This window comes from Pyrus communis, chromosome 9 (assembly GCF_041283825.1).
Source record: "Pyrus communis isolate YQ-2024b chromosome 9, ASM4128382v1, whole genome shotgun sequence".
NCBI lineage: Eukaryota > Viridiplantae > Streptophyta > Magnoliopsida > Rosales > Rosaceae > Pyrus > Pyrus communis.
The window spans coordinates 259,032-280,154 of NC_142573.1; the positions used below are offsets into that span (position 1 = coordinate 259,032).

Genomic DNA, 21,123 nt, shown 5'->3' on the forward strand with positions numbered 1-21,123 from the left:
ACGCTCGAAAGTATAGAACAATATGTGTAAAAGCCAAACATCCTCGCAAGAGCACTGAACGAAATATGTCAAAGGGCTGAAAACCCAAAGATATTATTCCCATCGCTTCTTTCAAATAATTATAGAAATGGAGGTACAGCCAAGAACTGTAATTCCATGCTCTACAGATATTATTAGTACGGAGAGCCCCAAAACTACCAAGTTTTAAGCACCAAAACAAAAGGATCCCTCACGAAGAATCCCAGAGCAGCAATTATAAATAAATAAACAAAGAATGCGACTGTAAATGCTAATATACAAATTATCCCGTCCACTGTTATTGTCGTCCAAAAAGATCCTCAGATTCTGACAGGGATAATCAAGCGCCCATTCAAACAAGATTGATCGTGAATGAAACATATGGATGTGCATCCGCATCACCTGCTAGACCAGGCACTCCTCCCCCGGCTTCATCATCAGTTTTCCAGAAGGTACTGCATTGTTGACAAAAACATCAAGGACGTAAGGTAAGAGAGATGCGTTAAAAGCACACAGCACATCACACAAGGTTTCTTAGCATGGATTACAATTGGTCAGTTCTGTTTTATGGAAGAGTTAGGTTCTCCCTTTGTGTAAAACAAACATAAAGAAAGCTTATGGACTTGCCTGTTGCCACTGTCGCACAATCCTTCAAGGATTGAACGGACTTTCTTCTCGGCTTTTGTAGTAGGGGCTAGCACGCATGCCTGAAATTTCATTTGAATATCCAATGCTTAGTCAAGAGAAAATGCTTGGTCGTAAACCAGTGACAACAGATGAAACTTATTTACCAAGAAATTTGGTGGTAAACCATATCTCAAAATGCTCTCTGCAAAGACACGTACAGCACAAAAATGCATCCAGGAGCTAAAAACCTGCAGGCGAGAAACTAGTTCATTGAGTAAGAAATTTCCAAATTTGTCGTAGGAGGGCATGCAAAAACAGGATACAACAATAGCATTAATAACATACGATAATAATAGTACAACAATTCCACCAAGAATAATTCTGGAAAACTGTAACTAAGAGAGAGAGAAAAAAGCAGGCATCGTGCATGGAGGCCACTCAAATAAGGCCATCAGGGGAATCCTTAATTTAAGATTACTAGGTAGAGACACCCACAAGTAATACCACTGTCTATCACAACATGACCCATGCTACCGCAATTTTGCTACATTTTTATTGCACGGCCAGTGACATAACCTTGAACAAAGTAAACTGAGTGAAGCAAAAATTACCTCCCCGTAACTGGTATAGCACCACTGCAAAAGGGAGGCTCTTAAATTTTCTTGGTCTTGCACCAATTTTTCTAACTCCTGCTTTCGACTTTCTTGTGCTTCAGAACTGTATTCAAAATCACGAATCTGAACCACATGATAAAGAACCAGGAGTCAGTCATAAAATTTCTCGGAGTGTAAAAAATGGAACTAGGATATTTGCATATCTCTATTGCTGTTACATTTATCAGATCAGTGATTTGATATTTGCATAAACTGTAAAGGAGATTCATTTTTGCAACTTTCATGGGAAATCAGAACAGCATGTTCAAAAAACAAAAGTACGCACCTGGAACCCCTTTTCACGAGCACTTGTTCTAAAGTTATCTGCAACCCGATTAAACAGTGTTACAGTGTAAAGAGCATATTCATTATCTTCAAATAACTTCTTGGAGGACCTAGGGACCTGAAAAATGCTTAATATGATCAAATAAGACTGAAAGAAGAAGGCTGCAATAAACATAAAAAAATTAAGTGCTAGCTGTTCTTCCAAAACTTTGCAAGATAGGATGTACATCAACTATCTCCAACCAACTGCAATAACCTGGTGTCAGTAGCAGCTGAAGTAAAAAGCTCTGGAGGTAAATCATACCACATAGTTAGTCAAGGTCTCATAGCTTGATAGCCAATCCTTCTGAGAGTACTTGGGAACAATTGCAAGGAGGGTCACTAGATGTTCTGAAACAATGATGTCCTCTGATTTCACTAAACTTGAAAGATCACGAACTGCTAAGCTAAAAAACACCGAAAGATTAGTAAACCAAGAATCGTAATAAAATAGGTCATACTATTGCAAAGATTAGAGTTATAGAAATATTATACCTTCCACTCTGCTTTCTATTGATAGCATTCAGTTGACTGCGGACATTATTATACTCGGCTACACGAACCTAACATACGAGTCATAAAATGGTGATTTATTTTTCTTGCAAAGAGTCGGACTAAATATATTTAAATCCAACTTATCATTAAGTTGTTTGTTTGGGTAACAAACTAATGAAAAGAGCTGGAGAAACTAGGCTCAGCGCCATTAACTATAGTCATTCACTTCTCCAGCAACAAATATCATCTGTTATACCAATAAATTCCATCCTTTAACAGCAACAGCTTGGGCCCCCTCATCACAACAAAGAAATGCTTATAGTGACTACAACTTATGGAGTATGTATAGTTTATCATTCCAATAAGTTTTAGGAAACTCACATCTCATCAGGTTGAAGCAAAAAATATGAAGCATTACCTTGAGATCATCCTCAATCTTTGCAACTTGACCATGTATGCTGTCTATCACCTCCTTCAAAGGCGACATTGTTGGATACTTAGCTTCATCCCAAACAAACCTACCACAACAAAAATCCAAATTTCAAAACTCAGTCACAGACAGTGACCACAGATAAACCAAAACACCACACGTCAAGTCCATTATTGATCTCATTGAACTGTGAATTAATACCTGGTGAGGTATGAATCGACAGGCACTCCATCGACAGTCAGAGCGCTACTCTCCACGCCAGAAACCCTCTCAAGCTCCTCGATCTGGCGCCTGATCTTATGAGAAACACCCTCTACAAAGTTGTTGGACTACAAATTGCCAAAAATCACAAAATTAAAACTAAAATTTACAGATCGGAGCGAAGAAAAAATTGCATTCTAATTGCAACAAATTAGATTTCAACAACTATAAAGAGAGTATTCTCAGGCAATGAGATTTCAATCGGATAAGATAAAATGTCTGAAAATTATCATTGAAAAAAGATAATTATTGGTATATTAAGCTACCAAACAAGTTTCAGAATTCCAAATTATCAATACAATAATCGGGAGAATACCTTCAAGAGATCGTCGCTGAGGGAGAGAAGAGAATCCAGGGTTCCAACACGGAGATTAGGAATATTGAACTGCAAAAAGTGTTTGATACAATTAAATTAAACGAGCAGATAAATGAATTGGAAAAAATCAGATCAGATCTTGAAAAATCAGAAGAAGGAGAGAAACAGGAGTAAGTACTCTGTAGAGGGGAGTGTCGAAGGAATGCTTGGAGATTTGTTCCTGCAGACGGTTCCATAGAGACGACGCTGAGTTTTGAACGGGCAGAGACACCACCCAATACCTGCTCGCCATTCAATCCACCCACCTAATCAATCCGCTCACCCTTCTCTCCTTCTCGCAGCTTGCTCTGTGCTTTTGCTGGGCGCTCCTCAAACTCCCTCTCTCTCTCTCTCTGCTGGGTGCTGAGTGCTGAGTGCTGCTTCTCCTTCTTTTGTTTTCTGTAGATTTCTATTTTCGTGTTTAATTCCTGATTTCTTTTTCCCTGCCAAAATTATATATTTACTAATAGGCCAATCAGATTGTGCCATCTCATCCTGATTCATCCACAACTTCTATAATTGCCTATTTCTTCGGAATGAGAATACTCGGATAATGAGATCTTTAAATCATGTTCATTAATCATACATTGGTTAGAAATTATTTTAAATATTTTTATTTAAAATTAAATATAAATAATACGTGACTAAAACTAACTGCATAATATACGATGAACGAACATAATTTGAGGATACTCAAAAACCTCTGAAGATCCTCATTCATTTCTTCGTAGCAAGATAAAAAAAATATTAAAAAAATTAAAAAAAACCAATAACCGGGTAAAAATGAAGGCATAGGAACCCGCCAAAATAATAAAAAAGAAGCGCCCACCGTGGGGCTCGAACCCACGACCACAAGGTTAAGAGCCTTGCGCTCTACCAACTGAGCTAGACGGGCTGCCCATCTGGCGTTAGACAAAATTCCATAATCAACGGTTAAGCATGAGTCAATTCATAGATAATGTTAGATCTGTGGAACAAGATTACTCGTTCCAATTACATATGTTGTTAATCTTTTAACATATTCAATACTCATTTCAGTTTCTTATGCAAGAAGATTGGGAGATTAACCGATATCATAAATCTATCCAGAAAATTAAACAAAATACATGTCACAAGTTTATACACTTGCACTACACTCGCTCCTGCCTTTATTGGTACAAACGATCAACTGTCAAAATACGATACAAAGGTACAAAAAGAGAGAGTCAGACTCATTTGGTCACTTTCACTTAGGTGGCTACATATTTTCATATGGTTGCATGCAATGCCCCTTATACTGATATTGCACATATATTAGTTTACGCTAAAACTTAATAGAAGTCGTCAAGAGACAAGTTCTCAACAGATCCAAAACTTTCATGCAGAGACCCATTTCTGGAGTAGTTTGTCATCATTGATCCCCCGGAAAAATCAAGCAGAGAGTCGTTTGAGTAGTTGGTGGTGTCATACACAAATGACAAGCCCGCAGTCGTATCCTCTTCCATATTCGGCATGTAAAACGAACTCGACTCCTGCATATAGAGGTCATTCACCGCAATGTTCATACCACTTATGTCTCCGTATACATGATCTTGGTCAGATGCCTTTCTTGCCTGAATGACCTGCAAATGCACATACGGTCAAGAACAACTTAATTAGCGTCTGTTTAATTAATGATCAAATCATCTTGAACTGTATAATGGTCTGGTCGCCCTACATAATTCTGGTTGTGATTATCTTGGTAAACCATGATATAATCTCCAAACTGTAAGCCATGTGCATTAACAAATTCACCTGAAAAAAAAAAAAAAAAAAAAAAAATCAACATTACAAGATTGATAATCCAATATAAGATTAAGAACCAAATGTTTGATAAAAGGGAAAGAAGGCAGAGATATGTACCCGTATTTTCAAGTACATACATTCGGCTGTTGTTATTAGGCCAAAACCTGATTAATTAGAAAAAGCAACAAAAGTAGATGACTTTTTGTGCAATCATAAATTGCCAGAAAATTGATCGGGGCTTGAAAGGAATAGAGAACTCGTTAAAGATATTGAGGAGCTTCAAACCTGTACTTGAAGCTCCAAACATGTAGACCATCTATGTCATCCATGTTGATTGGCATTCCTTCCTTTGATTCGAGGGTAGGGAGATGAGCCTCGGCTGCTTTCTGCGATTAAGTAAACGATTTGGCATTGTCATATACATATGAATCTTTAATAGCTCAATTAGTTAGCATGATACTATTCATATCCTGGCCAGTGCCATTTACAAATGCGATACATATTGAGTAATTACCTTGGGGAGTATCATTCTTCTGAGAGAGCTCACGTCACTATTCTTTAGCTCTTTTTGGAAAAGAAATCGCAACTGTGTTGGATCAATTACCTGAAGCATCCAGATTCATTCATGATATCATTGAAATCAGACCAAGGCAAAAAAAAATATGCATCGAACAAACTTGTCTTGAGATAAGTGACAAGTCACAAAGGTGCAATGTTTTCTATCATGTCATGTCTTGGACAACAAATCAAATGATTATTAGCATTTTAGCAAAGTTAGAACCTTCAGAATCTAGAATCCAAGCTAGATTAGGTATTCTATATCAAATACGAATAAATCCAACTAAGATTCGCTCATCAAACATTACTATAAAGAGTGAACTCCTCAATTCTTCGGCCTTTTAACTAAAAAAAAGGTGAACTCATCAATCGAACAGTTATTTAACTATACAATGTTCATATCGAATATGACAAATTCGTACTATAGAGTTTCCCCAGAATCGATATCTAAGGGGAAGGGGGTTTATGGGGACTCCTTTCGAACACAGACAAATTAATTAGTAAAGGTTGTTATATGCGTAATGTACGTTGACATACATCTTTCTATCAGTAGATTTATACAGTTGGTGCCCAACCTGATCATGTCATCACATAGATTAAGTTCATAAATATTAGATCCGACTGATTCCATTGAACCAACATATCATTACAAAGTAAAATAAAATAGTTAATATTTCAGAAGGAAATCCCCCCAAAGAAAAACATACAATTGCCCTTGATTAATCATCCAAATCACAACATTTATAACGAAGCCGGAAACTCCATTTATAAAATTTGATAGAGTGAATAATTGTAAGTGTGAAGGGTCATATATCCAGTCCAGGAAAAGGTCAATCAAATCAATCTAGTCTTTGTAACAAAAAAAAAATTAAAATAATGAAAAAAAAATAAATGGAAGAAAATCAAGCAAAAAATACAAATCAAATTAACATACATCTGATGGAACATTGTCAGATCATATGGACCGAAAAGTAAAACATCAGATTTCATGTGATTACCAAAGGGGGAGCACATAAATCTCAGAAAAATAATCAAATAAATAAGAAAATAATTCAATTAAATTTAACTCAAACAAAGAAGGGTAAAATTTGAAGAACAAATTAATAAGCAAATAATACTGATAATTTATATACGTATGAGAGTTAGAGGGAAAAGGAAAGGGAAATTGAGGAAGCTCACACGTGCAGGAGGGAGAGTGGAGGGGGGTGGTAGCACGTGCGAGGGGGTGGAGGAAGCAGCAGCAGCGAAAGAAGAGAGGTCGTGAAAGTTGATAATGGAGGATCGCCTATGTCTGGTCATTCGTTTCTTCCTGAGGACACCGAAACTGGTCACAGCACGGACAAGGTCATGGATCGATCCGCTCCGCTCCGACCCGTGAACTTTACTCTTGTGATCCGGGTTATCCTTGTCCCCCTTGGCAATGACAAGGCCGCGCTCAGCCCCTACACCTGCCCTCAAGCCAGAGGCCTCGGTTTTCTCACGAAGGCCGCCACCTGCTACAGCTGCTGCCGCCGCTGTTTGGTCCATTAAACCAAAAGCAAAAGTGTTAAAAAGCAAAGGAAATTACTAGTACAGGTTGGACCTTGGATTTCAGTAACAGTGGCTGTGAAGGACGCTCGGCAGTCGCGAAATGGGTGGGCTACCTCTTTGGAAAGAGAAGTATATATATCTAGCTTAGCTAGGTGGTTCTGGAGGTGTGTGCTACTCCCAGCTTAATTTGCTACCTTTTTCTTAATTTTTGTTTAATTTTCCTTGTTTTCTTTGCTATTTTTGGCAAGGGCTTTTGGAGAATAAAGTTTCTGCTGGTATCCTTGATTTTCCAGTGACATTTGTGCAGCCTGCATTTAGTCTTATCATGATTTCTAAAAGTTTTTCTTTGCTCTCTTTTTTCACATCTGTTTCATTGTTTATGTGCAAATGGGGTTGTATGTATTAATGTATGGACGAAAAAGCCAGATTTAGGGTTTAGCTATGGTGTTCGCAATGGAGCAATTTACAAAAGAGGACCTCCTGTTCTGGGTCGGATGACAAATGTGCAATATGCATTCATGGTTTTGTTTATTTTTATTAAACCTTGCTAGCTAGTTAACTTAATGATCAAACCATGGTTAGTGTTAAGAAGTGTGGAGGGGATGGTGGGGGAGGGGAAGGAGGGGATAAGGTGGGGGGTGGTGGTAGTTGGAGAGTGGCCAACGGAGGAGTGACGGATGGACAGTGAAGACAGCAATGTTGGGCTGAGATGAACCTCCAGGTGTTGCAAAAGTTCTGACTCCCCATGCAACTGTGTAATCAATTCAATGGCATCTCTCTCTCTCTCTCTCTCTCTCTCTCTCTCTCTGAGAGACGAACAAGAGAGTTTTACGTATGGTAGGGATGAAGGAGAGTTTCCGGTGTAATACTCACACCATGGACTATTTTACTCACTAATCACATCAAGCCTAATTTATTAAAACGCACGGCCGGGATCGTTTAATTCCGAAAATCTACGGCTATCTGATTTAACTGACTGAAAAAACAGACCTCTAGGCTCCATCTGATTTCCAGATTTTACGCCACTTAATCTGATTCACATTCGGACTTCGCCTTTTCTTTTTATTTATTACATCCATTTCCATTTAAAACTTTGAATTTTTGTGCTGACATGAGCTCGAGGAAATGTACTCCTCTTTTAGTGTTCGAATTCGAATTTTCTTCTTTATAATTTAAATTTTGAAATATATTTTATTGTAAAATATATAGCTGGAAGTTTTGGGACATACCTTTTTCAGAGGTAAAATAAAATTTATATATTTGAAATGAGGGGCATCAACAGATTTATACGTGAACAAAATTTTGAGACTCAAACATAACTATAAAAACAATAAAATAATTAATGATCAAAATTAAAATGGTGACATAAGGAAAAAATTTTGCACTATACATTGTATTGCGGGTAAATTTGGGAAATGCCTTTTTTGCCCCTAATCGCTCACTCCTCTTTTAACATCAAATATGCTTCCGCTGCCACTTGGATGCCATGCAAAAGTGAATCAAATGATGTTTATTTTTTAGCAATACTAGGTAAATCAATTTTTTAGACTATATTTGCAATTTGCAAACCATATCACGTGTCATTAATAGAAAATAAATACGTTAATTAATATTTAAATAGGTGATATGCTTAGTATTATTCTTTTTTTTTGTTCGGATAAATAAAGTGATAAATTAACAACTCTTAACTTAGACTCCACACCTCGAGTAAATAAGAGTGCATTTTTGTTCACCATCTTCAAGTGGCATTAATACTCATTATCCTATTTATCATCATTGAATAATTTTAAATTTTAAAATTTGTATCTATAAATTAATCAGCATCACCATGAGTAAATTCTAATTACAGCAATACCAAGGTAATCATGCAAATTGGCCTTGCAATTCGCCCATTTAATTTTGAATTTTCTGAACTGTTCAGGTGAAGAAAAGATAGACATTGAGTTGACCATTTGTCATTGTAATTGATGGAAAATAACTAACAAAAATAGCAAATTCTGGTCGCAAACTAACAGGTTCCATTTGTACAACTCGTACGAAGAAAAGAGAAAACCGATATAAATAAACAAAACTAGTAGAAGTTAGAACAGTGAAATACTATCCCTCCCAACGCATGAATGAGGGTGAAATCGACCATGTATGAACAAAAAACGCCCTATTCGAGCGAAGCACGGTGCAGACCTTTGATATAGAGAGTACCACATTACAACGGGAGCTGATGACAACGCAAGTTAAATCACAAGGTACAGACTGACATACGTGATCATATATCCTAGACTCTAGTCCAGCTACCCCGGCCCCTTTTATGCCTCACAAATGACCATTCAATGCTCTAAGGCATCCCTCCATCTGCACTTTTGCTAATCAGTCCAGCTTCAGCAACCTTTCTTCTTCGGCCTGCACCTTCTTTGGTTCAGCAGGGAAGTATTTTATACCCACCAGATCGCCAACCCTGCCGATGACCTGAAAGAACCAAACCCCAAAACAATGTCAAGGCACAAACTCTCACATTGCAACCAATATTGCAACTGTGTTACAAGGATGTTGCATATACTTGGAATAACATGAAGCCAGGGAATGGATGTCCAATAGAACAAGTTATACATGAATTTACCTCCAAGGCTTTGATCAAGTCTTCCCTTGTATGAGATGCGGATATGCATATACGTGCCCTTGCCAACAGTAGCGGGGTTGCTGGAAATGCTACTGTCACAACAGCTACCTGTAACAGCACCATTCATTAAGGGTAATTTAAGTTGACTTAGGAGCAACAGAAAACTATAACCATAGCGGACAACTGTGGTGGCACTATGGACTCACATTCTGCTTGAGGCACTCCCGTGAAAAGGCAGGAATTTTGGCTGGGTTGTAAAGCATAATTGGCATTACTGGAGAGTCATTATCCCCCAAAACCTCAAAACCCATTTTTTGTAGTTCTGACCTGAAAAAGTTGCTATTCTCCCGTATACGTGCAAGTTTTTGGGCGCCTACAAGGAAACAAAAACTCTTTCAGTCATCGTCTATAGAGAAGAAGCATTAAAGGCTAAAGACATTTGCAGAATATCTACTAAAAACAAGACATACCAAAGAAAACAGAAGAAAACAAAAACAAAGAGAAATTGAGGAGGCAGAAACAAGTATCTATCAGCACCTCTATTGGAACCATCCTCTCCAAGAAGGACCTTTATGGCGCATATTATTTGTTGGGCAGCTGGTGGTGATATTGAAGTTGCATAAAGATGAGCAGGGCAAGTGTACTTCAAGTATTGTATAAGCTCCTGGACATAACAGCATTGACCACGTTAAATTCAATAAAGAGCTCATGATGTCTTTTAAATAACTCTGCAAAGACACACCATGTGAATAAAAGGATGGCATAACTGAGGCATGTCAAAGTGTTTGTTATGAAGAGAATATAAAAACTCAATACATGGTAATTTGTCTAACAGCTAAGAATCAAATAAACCAATGTATCATGAAACGGAGAAAGCCTTCTCCCAAAATCAACAAATGCTTTTCAGCTAAGAGTTAAAAAGTGTGTTCAGTCAGGTTGATCATCCAGAAATACCACTTAAGTAAAGATACCGACAGCCAGCCAGCCAGTCATATAGATTATGCAGAATTGAGTCTCTCCTATTTCAATGAATGCCTTTTCCACATTGAGAGGCTGGCTAGATCATACCACACACTGATCAACAAATTCAAAGTATAAGGAAAGTTCAAAAAAAAAACCTTAGATCCTGCAATATAGCCACCACATGATCCAAATGATTTGGTAAATGTTCCCATCATGATATCTACATCAGCTGTATTGACACCTAAGAGCTCACAAACACCTCTTCCAGTTTTCCCTACCGCTCCAATGCTGTGGGCCTCATCCAAATATGTATATGCCTAAGACAAGAAAGGAAGTAGCAGAGAATAAATACATAATATCCAAACTGCTCAGCAATAGTTTAGTAAGGTATTTCCCAATTAATTAGAAAAGTAATACATTCCGTTAAAGAATGCTTCACAGAATGTTGATTTTATTCTCTGTTGTGACGAATGACCGTTAATATGCTTGTGTCTCTAAGTTTTAGACAAACCCATAAGAAAATATACTGTGAAAAATGAAAGTATACTGCATAGAACTAGGAGACCAAACAACATATATTGAAGTGAAAGTTACCAAGGTGCAACCTTATATTTTTTGCAGATTGCTATAATCTCAGGAAGTTTGCAAAGCTCCCCTTCCATGCTGTATATCCCCTCCACAATGACAATTATCTTCTTCCAGGGTCTGCGGGTCCTAGGCTGACCCTCTGCAATTTTTTCTCTCAAAACTTCCTCTAAATGAGCAGGAGCTGTAAATAAAGCAACAAGTAGATATAAGGGTGCAACCTCCAACCTGAGCTTCACGTTTTTCTTTTAATTTTAATGAGTAAAACTCTATTCATGTTATCATCAACATCTCAGAGAGAGAAGCAACATATTGGAAATGCATATCCGATTAACAGCCCTTTCATTCGAGTAATTAAATAAATCCATAACACGGATTAGGAAAACGGGCAAATAACTGAAAAACCTGTCATTTACTTGCAAAACTCCTGCCTAACCCCACATTTGCAATTAAATATAAACTAACACTTACTCAGTGTGCTCTCTTTGTATAAAAATATACGCCATCATTTAAAACCTGAAATGTAGAATTTATGCCAAGAACAAATCCTCAGCATCCACGCTATACAATATAGTAACTAATGAACTTACTATTGTGTTGGAAAACACAAACTCTAGCTCCAGATCCTCTTGCGCCATTGACAATGGAGTTGTGGTTCAAAGAATCACTAACAATCAAGCCTCCCTGTAAAGTCAAATGGCACATATTCAGATAAGGAATGTAAGCACAAAATTAGAAGTCATACATTTGAGAAAAGATGCAGACCTTCCCCATCAGAACAGGAAGGATAGCAGAGTTTGTGACATAACCCATTCCGAAAACTACAGCAGCAGGTTTCCCAACAAAATTTGCAACACACTCTTCCAGCTCATTATGCAAATCCGTGGTGCCTGGTGATAGAAGCGTATCATGGTAAATTCATTTAGAAAAATAGCTCAAACAAATTTTCCTTGCAAAGTAGAATTAGTATACCGACCGCCGTCAACTCGGCTACTACATGTACTGGGAGAATATTTTTTCAACGTCTCAATAGCGCGAGGTGTGCAGTACTCATCAGATGCAGCAAAGCCAAGGTAATTGTAAGATCCCAAGTTAAGGCATCTACTGGTTTTTTTGGTTAGCCTGCATCAGCCGAGTTACACAATGAGAAAATAAATCAAGAAAACATAACAGAAGGCGCGAAATATACATGAAATTGCGGAATCGGAGGAAATTTGTAATCGTTACTTGAGTGTTTTGTTGTAGTCATTGGAGTAGCGTTCAACCACATCAAACCAAGCATCAGGAGCACTTGCAATAGGCCTATTGAAACAGTCCTGACCAGTTAAAAAATTAACCAGAATTATCAATAATTATGTTTAAGGGACTCCATGGAATTCATGCGTAATTGCAGGACCAGCTGCATCCATTTCATACAGTTGAAGAAATATAACACAATCAAATGAATAACAATATACCTGAATTCGAAGATAAAGCCGGCGAATATAGAAATCTTCAAGTCCTAAACAGATTGGAGCATAACCCTGATTTTTGCAACAAAACAATGCCTTTTTAAACATAAAATTTACAGGAAAAACTAAACAATAGAAACAAAATTATGTACAAAGATTACGGAACCTGCAAATTGCTAGCACTCCACCAGTCGATGATTTTGCGGAAGAAATCTCTGACTTGGCCGAAAACGAAGAGCAATCCATAGCTGAAGTACGTGGTTAACGCGGTTAAATAAGGGATAGCAATCATTTTTGCGGTGGGACGATTGTATGATCCGAAAGCTACGTCGTTTAAGCTGTTTGAAGCTTGGCGACGAGAACTGGATCGGGGAATCTGGGAATTTCGGAGCTGTGAGTAGGAGTTTCTGAGGGTACGTAGTTCAGAGATGCGGTGTAGATCCGGTATTCGAGTCGGGTTGACCCGTTGGATGGGTCAGACTCAGATGGGGAAGAGAATGAGAGGAGATAGGAGGAAGGTGGTGGTGTATAGTCGTCCAATCTGTTTTTGGTGCCCCACTTTGTGGATTCAATTCAGTGACCGCGTTGGCGCTGCCGAAAATTTCCGAGCCAATATCAAATTGGGAATATTTTACGCTTACCAGGTCATTAGAAACGGCGAATAATTCCCACCAAAAATAAACAACGAATTATTTTAGTGGGAAATAAAGTTGAATGCGTTACAACTTAAGAGGATGTAGAAATAGAATTTAATATCATCTTTAAATGAGATGTCAAATTTTAAACTTAAAATTTAAATTTGAAAGCTTACGTGGCACTTTGACATTTTTAAACTTTTGATCTCCAACCGATATGTTAAATTTTAAACAAAAATAATAATTCATATGTATTTTCTTTGCATTGGGAATGCAAAGAAACAAAAGGATAATGGTTTAAACCAAGAAAAAGTTAATATTATTTTAGTGGGAAATAAAGTTGAATGCGTTACAGCTTAAGAGGATGTAGAAATAGAATTTAAGACCATCTTCAAATGAGATGTCAAATTTTAAACTTAAAATTTAAATTTGAAGGCTTACGTGGCACTTTGGCATTTTTAAACTTTTGATCTCCAACCAATATGTTAAATTTTAAACAAAAATAATAATTCATATGTATTTTCTTTGAATTGGGAATGCAAAGAAACAAAAGGATAATGGTTTAAACCAAGAAAAAGTTAATAAAAAGCAAGGTGCTGTCAAATTTGGCAAGTATCCCAACACTCCTTGTCAATTGTCATCCTAAGTTTTCCATTGTTTCGTCACAATTTCCGGAAAATGTAATCTAACGAATGGAGAAATTCTCCATAACTTTTGACAGGTGAATTGGATCCAGAACCATGTTTTCATCGATGTATGGCACTCGGAGAGGCTGGGAACCCTCTTATATGTGATATTTGCAGAGATCTTGTTCTGGGGAGTAGTTGCTGGCATCCTGCACAAACTGAAGATATACTGGAAGCTCTAGAAGCAAAATTCAAGAATTTCACCTCTGACTATGAAATACGAATGCCCCCGACTGTCCCTGTTAATCATTACTCCGATCCCGAAGGCCAACAGAATAGGACCGAAATCCTATGATGTTATCCCATGCTAATGTATTCAGAGCGTAGGCGCTTCTCAGTTGGAAAACATTAATGTTGTCTTTTGTTACCATTATTGCTGATTTGGACATTTTGACATCTCCTTTGGAGATGCTCTAATAGGATTTTAATCAAGTTTGAAATTTAGGTGTAGTTAATTAAGATTTTAAAATATTCTGAAATCATGATGTAATCAAATTAGGATTTAATAGGATTTTGAAAATCCATCCAAATTTAGAGATAGTCAATTATGATTTAAAAAAAAAAATCCACACAAGTATAGGTGTAGTCAAAATCTCAAATATTTAGTAGGATTTTATTAGGCGAAGGATTTTGATGAATTTGAAAGCGGTGGTATAAATACCAAATGCCATCCAAAATCCAATCCTAACCCCTCTGATTTCTTTTCACGGTAGACGAATATGAACAGGCCATTCCACCTATATGTCAAGCTATTGCCTTTTTCACCGATTCTCATGTCGAGCAGAAGAAAGTGTCCGACGCAATTTGGCTTTTGATCTCTCTGCTCAGTACGACGCCATTCCTACTCTAGTCGAGTTGATCCTCTGAGATGTCTCAGGTATGATTTTTCACCCAAACCTTGAAAATTTTATTTTCAATTCTTCCAAACTTTGAATAATTTTTTTTTCGTGCGTTGTATGTTTCGAAAACGAACTTATGGTTGTTGATTGAAACAGGAATCACAATTTATCTTTGTTTTGTGACTTTCTGCATTTCTAGTTCTGCTTTCCACTTTTGCAGGTACTATGCATATTTGGCCTCCAAGTTGTTTGATTAAATGCCTCAAAGAAGTATATGGGAATCGTATTGGGGGACTAGTGCAACCTGCAAAGGTTCTAATAAAAGCACCTTCGATTTAGGTCAGGTGATGCACTCAATTACTTCAGTGATTAGTAATACTTTTTCCTTGTGTGTGATGCCCATGTAATTCATTTTGGTTTGTATATTGCATTATGTTGAATAAATAAGCAATACATAGGCAACTGGTTGTACTTGAGGACAAGAAAAGCATTCATCAGTTGAGAAGATGATGATGAATTGCTAGACAACAATTCAATTGATGTTATTTTATGATTTCCTTGTAGCTTTTATATGGCAGTAGTTTGACTATGACGGTAAACTATATTTATAATTGAATGGCCTTTGCTGAAACAGTTAGCAGACTCACTGATGAAGAATTGGAAACTGAGACGTATAGAATAAGTGAGACAAATTCATGATCTCTTCATCCAGTTTCATCTCTTGTACTGCGTGGAAGTGCTCCGTTGGGTCATAGGGACTTGTTTAGTCCAACTGATTATGTCAATGCAAGGAGTCCAATTGTTTATGGCAGTAGGAGCTGAAAAGGTTCATAATGCAGTAGGAAGTTTGGAAGTGTTCTGTTGTTGGTGATTTAATCTTTGTTTTTCTTTCATAATGGTCGGTGAGTTCATTTTTGGCTCATATGGAAGCCAATTTGATGTCACGTGGAACAATGACATCTAACGATATATTTGTGCATATAAGTTAACAAAGTCACATAATTGTGGCTAAGAGTCATAATTTGACAAAACAAAAAATGACCATAAGAATAAAGCAAACAACAATAAATTCCTTCAAATTGGGTAAAAATAGGTTTTGGGGAGGATTTGGTACGAGGTATGAGCATAACGAGTGAATATGAATATTATAATAGATGTGGTTTAAAATTTTTAATAATATTATTCGTGCACTTATTTTTAGACAATATCGAAAAACTACCTTATGTATTTTAGAAAAATACTAAGTAACTTAAATGAATATAAATATGGCGCAATTTTCTAACAAAGAAAGCCCTAAAAAAGTAAGATTGAAACCGAGGGAAAAATTCTCGATGCGGCAGGCGGCAGACCTCTCGTACGAATTGGCATCCCCTCGACTACTCTTTGTGGCGTTTCAAAACCCTAAACTTACCACCCAAGACCAAGAGCTCCAATCTCTCTCCTTGTTAACCTCTCACTAAAGCTCAATCACCCATGGCTGAGACCAAGGACCAAGGCGAACTCAAATTTCCCGCGAAGCGCAAACCCGATCTCAGCTGCGGTGACCAGCCCGACTGCCCCAACAAAACCCAGAAGCTTGAAGTTCCCCATCACAGTCCGTTGGCTGCCGAACCTCAAACTCAAAACCCAGAAAATTTCCACAACAATTCCTCCGCTGGCGAAGAGAAAATCTGTAAGTTTGAAGCCAGTGCTGACCTCGAAGACGAAGACGAGGAGGAAGATTACGAAGCAGAAAACGACTGTGAAAAGTCTAATGGGAAGGCGGAGGTGAATCCCAAGGGGAAGGGCATTATGAGAGATGACAAGGGCAAAGGGAAACTGGTAGAAGAAGATGACGACGACAGCGACGATGATTCGAGCGACGGTGGAAGCGAATTCGAAGACGGAGACAGTGATTTGTCGGATGATCCTCTTGCGGAGGTCGATTTGGATAACATTCTTCCTTCGAGGACTCGAAGACGGCAGGTGCAGCCAGGGGTTTACATTGCTAATGACATTGGAAACGAAGAAGAAGATGACAGCGATGACAGCGATGATTGATTTGAGGAGGAAGGTCAGTAAAACCACCAAAATTAGCAGGCAAAAATTGACATTATGTTTTGCAAAAAAGTATTAGTAGCAAGTGATTCGATGAGGTTATGCTAATTAGTTGCTCTATGCGAAAACATTGCAGCTAAGGCTGTGAATACTTTATGTAATTCAATCTAAGTATTTAGTCCTTATTGGATTCTATCATGCCGTCGGTATTATCCTTCTTCAAGTTCAGTTTTGAAGTTTGTGTGCATATGTTTATGCTTTTTTGTAACATGGCAGAGCAGTGGCTACAAGCTGTAATTTTAGAAATCATGTGGGAAAACTTGATCAAAACTCAAACTTTTTGTTAGGAAGACAAAAGTTTTGAGAGCGCAAACATGCCGAACTTTTGAAACAAAGACCTCGTCACTTATTTTGGGAAAGGGAATGTTCTTCAGGTTGACTAGGCTAAGCATAAATGTATCCCTCTTTCTGTAGTTTTAGTACCATCTCCCTCAAGTCCCTGACCCCCTATGGGGATTTCCAGGTTGTTAGTCTTACTATTTGCACAGGCATCGTTAAGGTTTAAAGCTGGACTGTCTTGCTGAAGATTTTGCCTTGGCTAAAAATAGCAAGGTCACTTCAAGGAGAAAAAGGGGAGAAGATTTAGTAACCCTTAGCTCTAGTTAAGGAAGTGATTTATCAATTAGCCTTTTGAAGAACATCACTTGCCTATGCCAAAGTTGCAGTTCTGAGCTAGGTCACTAGGTATGATGCTATGTGGGATTCTGTGATGTGGTACAGGCCAAATCACATTGTAGTTCTGAAGTTATCGTCATACAAGTGGATAATCTGTGATAGGGTATCCGTCTATTATTATTGATTGCTCCTTTTTCCAATCGCATGGAAATACCATTACTTGGAATGGTCCAATGGAGAATGGAGGAATGATTTTGATGTGATCCTTACCTATAGCATTTTGTTTCGTTTAAATCTACTTAATTTGGCCGAATCTTAGTCTCTTTATATTGTCTGTGGATTATGAATTGCGTTGCCTATGTGGTCAGTCTGGATCTGGAAGACTTCAGTGTCGGTAAATATAAGCATTGGTTATACCTAATCTTCTTTGCATATGAAAATTTTAGTACTTATCTGCAAGGCTGGTGATTGCTTTTTTAATTTTCCAATCCCCAAATCATACTAGAGGTCAAGGGTTATGTTTCTCCATTGTTTGCTACCCATCGTAGTTTGACTATATGAGGAATCGAGGATCAAGTTCTATTGTCCCCAATCTGTGGTGCCATCTGGAGACAGGGGATTGTGACTTGCCTGTAATGCATGTTTTCCGTTGGGTGTTGGTCGTATAAATGTTGCTCTATTTCTTCTCCTCTTCCCTTGGCTGACGCAACATATGGGTAACCGGAGATGACTATGTCGTAGATTTTACTGGTTGTTATGCACGTATTTTGTGGAGTTGAGAGGTGCAAATTATATGGTCTATGCTGCCCCCCTTTGTCTATCTATGCAGTTGGTCTTTTCTTGTTTCTTGTTTCTTTTTCTTTCTTTTCCACTTTTCTTTTGGTCTATGATATCGAACTGAAATGATTTCCTTATTCCCATTTTCGTCTTCTTTTGGACACTCCCCATTTTGTTTTGAGATGTTAAAAGCCTTGGGCATGTTCAATCTTGGAAGTTGGAAGCATCCTTACCCCCCCTTGGGCGTTGGCCCATAAGTGGAGATCGTTTCACTCTGGTGGACCGATAACTGAAAAGGCGTAACCATTTCACTCTATCAATCGAGCCTAGTAAAATGACTTACATGGAATGGGTCATGGCCGTGTGTTTTCACGGTGCAAAAAAACACCCAACAGGGAACTTGTACTAGTGCTACGCACCATGTAGTGTGTCGCTTGTTTATAAAAGCTAAAAGTAAGTCTGAATCCCCATGTTCAACACCGCCACCACCACAAAGATCACATGCATCGCATTCCCTTCCCTTGGCATTGCATTGCATTGCATGCCTCCCATAGCCTTAGCCCTTGCCCTTGCCCTACCTAGGTTTTCCTAGGTTTGTCAATTCTAATTGTTCTTCTTCCTTCTTCTTCCAAAAGGGAAAGGGAAGATGACGTCATCGTCATCATTAACATCAACCTAGCTAGCTATTAGCAAACAGTAACAAAAGTTATGTGGTCCTTTAATTTCCCAGTTTCTCTCTCTCACTCTTGTTTATACAGATACCATGTAGTTTTGTCCGGGAGACCACGACCACGACAACGAGGACAACCATGACCACCCATTCGTACTGTCGTGGTTTGCTAAGTTTGGATTACTTACTATCAAGCCACGAGTGTGGGGACAGACTTCTAGCTACCATATCACTTGCTTGGACTTGGAGTTGGCAGTCTTGGGGCCAAGTTTTATAAGTTATGACAATTATACATAATATATTTGCCTTGCCTCTCTCGTCTCAGTCGCTTTCAGCCTACTTTCACCAAAGGTTCGAAAACGCAGTAGCGGCAGACCACGGTGCACCTTCAATTTCATGCGTTATGATATCGCATGCCCTCTACCCTCTCTAGCCCTCTACCCTCAATCTTTTTGTTCCCATTTCCTTTCTCGGATACCAAATTTTGTACAACTATAGAGCATAGTACACGGACACCCGATAAATTCTTACGTCCGTCCAGAGGCACGTATGCCGTATGGAATAGGGCACCAAAGGGTGGGACCAAAATATAAGGGTTTGACGTTTCGTGTGTGCTGTTTGGTGATCACAAGATACAATCATCCCCAACACACACTCTCGTAACTAAAACTAATTACCCGAATAGCAGTAAATAAGTGTGATTTGAAACTTTGAATTAGGTAGTTGTGTAAACTTGATGAACCTCCCATCACATGGGTGCAATACTAGTCAATAATTGAGGCAGCAAGATATATAGAGAGGAAGATGGAAGAAATGATGATGACATGTGTTAAAAATCATATATATATGACTTTGGTGGCTTTCAGCTTGTTGAATTATGTAAGCCCCAAGTCCTTGTAATTATATGGGAGTGGGGCTACAATTCTATTTAATTATGCCCCTCTTGGCCTAACCACTCCCGGCTTTCGAATGCAAATTCCGATACTGTGATTGGATGATTGCATTAAACAAAATTCATGGTTGTATTACGTATTAGTTGGCAGTAGTAAGTACAGTAGTAGGCTTATGCCAGACAAATATTGCCAGCCTAGAAACTACTCTCAATAATTATATAACCAAAACAAGGACTTTTCATTTTAATTTGTTCCACTCTTAACCAAGTTAAAGTGAACTTTGCTTCCTCGGCGGCTTTGGTAATAAAAGTCATGCAGGCGCCCAAGTCTTCAGACCTTGTTCGTGTCGTGTGTATATTTACCATTTAGTAGGGAAGGTGGACTTCTTCTCACTTCTTGGTTTGTTTTTTTATAACGAAAAACTCTCGGTACTGTTTATTTTAACGAAAAACTACATTTTTGCACTAAAAAGTCAATTATAGTACTATTCACTTTACCTTTTATTTTGTCCTTAACTCAAAGTTTTCAAACTATTTTCATTATTATTATTTTTCTTTTTTCTTTTGAGAGGATCAAGATCTTCTGCATGTTTATCTAAGTCTTATATTATGCAAGGCTGCATGGTATTTTAACTAAGAAAAATATACAAAGCAGATCCTGGTTCGTTTTAAGAAGTATTTGAAGAATATCAACGGACATAAATTGAGAATAAAAATATGGTGTGTGGATAACACACCTCTTTAAAGAAAATGAAAGTGAAAATCTTTATGCTGTTTATGTGTAATGAGTCATTTCATAAGTAAAGAAACTAAGAGAGATCTTTTAGTGGATCGAGAACACCAATAACTTGTATTATGACATATGAAGTACCATATCGTGTTTTCAAATTTTTTCAAAAATTAGGACCCGTCTTAGGATATTGGCCAATAAACTAGATATACGTGGCGGGCAAGAAGTCGCCAATGCCAAAAGCAAAGGGTAACAATTAACAAGTCACAAAAGGGTGGGGGTATATGGTGCCCACCACCACATGGCCATATCGAAGCTCCAAATTCCTAATCAACTTTGCTCTGGGGCTCTCTTACTTTCTTTCTATCTCACTTGGAAAAGTTTTAACGGCAAGCAGATAAAATTGGGAAATCAAAGCACTAACACACAGTAGCACATCACCACTTGGCGTCAACATTTGACCGCCACTGTTCACAGTGCATACATAACATACATAAATAATTCAAACAATCATTGGAGATTTCTAAAAAGTACATGTCACGCAACATTTATCC

General features: G+C 38.0%; 4 protein-coding genes, 1 long non-coding RNA gene and 1 other non-coding gene across 6 annotated transcripts; 2 read left to right on the top strand and 4 right to left on the bottom strand.

The window, feature by feature from the left end:
* Window positions 1–64: 64 nt before the first annotated feature.
* LOC137739151 (V-type proton ATPase subunit C) lies at window positions 65–3,630 on the bottom strand. Its single transcript, XM_068478661.2, has 11 exons — window positions 3,303–3,630; window positions 3,125–3,193; window positions 2,749–2,876; window positions 2,536–2,635; window positions 2,118–2,185; window positions 1,888–2,029; window positions 1,585–1,701; window positions 1,257–1,382; window positions 810–893; window positions 646–725; window positions 65–473 (listed from the first exon to the last, which is right to left on the bottom strand). The coding sequence occupies exons 1-11, from the start codon at window positions 3,414–3,416 to the stop codon at window positions 371–373; spliced, it is 1,131 nt and encodes a 376-aa protein (XP_068334762.2). The 5' UTR covers window positions 3,417–3,630; the 3' UTR covers window positions 65–370.
* A 355-nt stretch (window positions 3,631–3,985) lies between these two features.
* TRNAK-CUU (transfer RNA lysine (anticodon CUU)) lies at window positions 3,986–4,058 on the bottom strand. Its single transcript has one exon. It is a non-coding gene; the product is annotated as a tRNA-Lys (tRNA).
* A 168-nt stretch (window positions 4,059–4,226) lies between these two features.
* On the bottom strand, window positions 4,227–7,817 carry LOC137739198 (B3 domain-containing transcription factor FUS3-like). Its single transcript, XM_068478745.2, has 6 exons — window positions 6,665–7,817; window positions 5,442–5,531; window positions 5,213–5,313; window positions 5,045–5,091; window positions 4,860–4,936; window positions 4,227–4,764 (listed from the first exon to the last, which is right to left on the bottom strand). Exons 1-6 carry the CDS (start codon window positions 7,010–7,012, stop codon window positions 4,474–4,476), a joined length of 954 nt encoding a protein of 317 aa, XP_068334846.2. The 5' UTR covers window positions 7,013–7,817; the 3' UTR covers window positions 4,227–4,473.
* Window positions 7,818–9,056: 1,239 nt separating this feature from the next.
* LOC137739167 (long chain base biosynthesis protein 2a) lies at window positions 9,057–13,340 on the bottom strand. The gene is made up of 12 exons (XM_068478682.2): window positions 12,795–13,340; window positions 12,635–12,700; window positions 12,405–12,493; window positions 12,154–12,299; window positions 11,943–12,067; window positions 11,768–11,861; window positions 11,198–11,361; window positions 10,748–10,909; window positions 10,167–10,293; window positions 9,836–10,002; window positions 9,630–9,737; window positions 9,057–9,478 (listed from the first exon to the last, which is right to left on the bottom strand). The coding sequence occupies exons 1-12, from the start codon at window positions 12,918–12,920 to the stop codon at window positions 9,380–9,382; spliced, it is 1,473 nt and encodes a 490-aa protein (XP_068334783.1). The 5' UTR covers window positions 12,921–13,340; the 3' UTR covers window positions 9,057–9,379.
* Window positions 13,341–14,540: 1,200 nt separating this feature from the next.
* LOC137739169 (uncharacterized) lies at window positions 14,541–15,365 on the top strand. Its single transcript, XR_011069086.2, has 2 exons — window positions 14,541–14,826; window positions 14,988–15,365. It is a non-coding gene; the product is annotated as an uncharacterized LOC137739169 (long non-coding RNA).
* A 699-nt stretch (window positions 15,366–16,064) lies between these two features.
* On the top strand, window positions 16,065–17,034 carry LOC137739199 (uncharacterized). The gene has a single exon (XM_068478746.2). The coding sequence runs from the start codon at window positions 16,262–16,264 to the stop codon at window positions 16,826–16,828; it is 567 nt and encodes a 188-aa protein (XP_068334847.2). The 5' UTR covers window positions 16,065–16,261; the 3' UTR covers window positions 16,829–17,034.
* The last annotated feature ends 4,089 nt before the right edge of the window (window positions 17,035–21,123 follow it).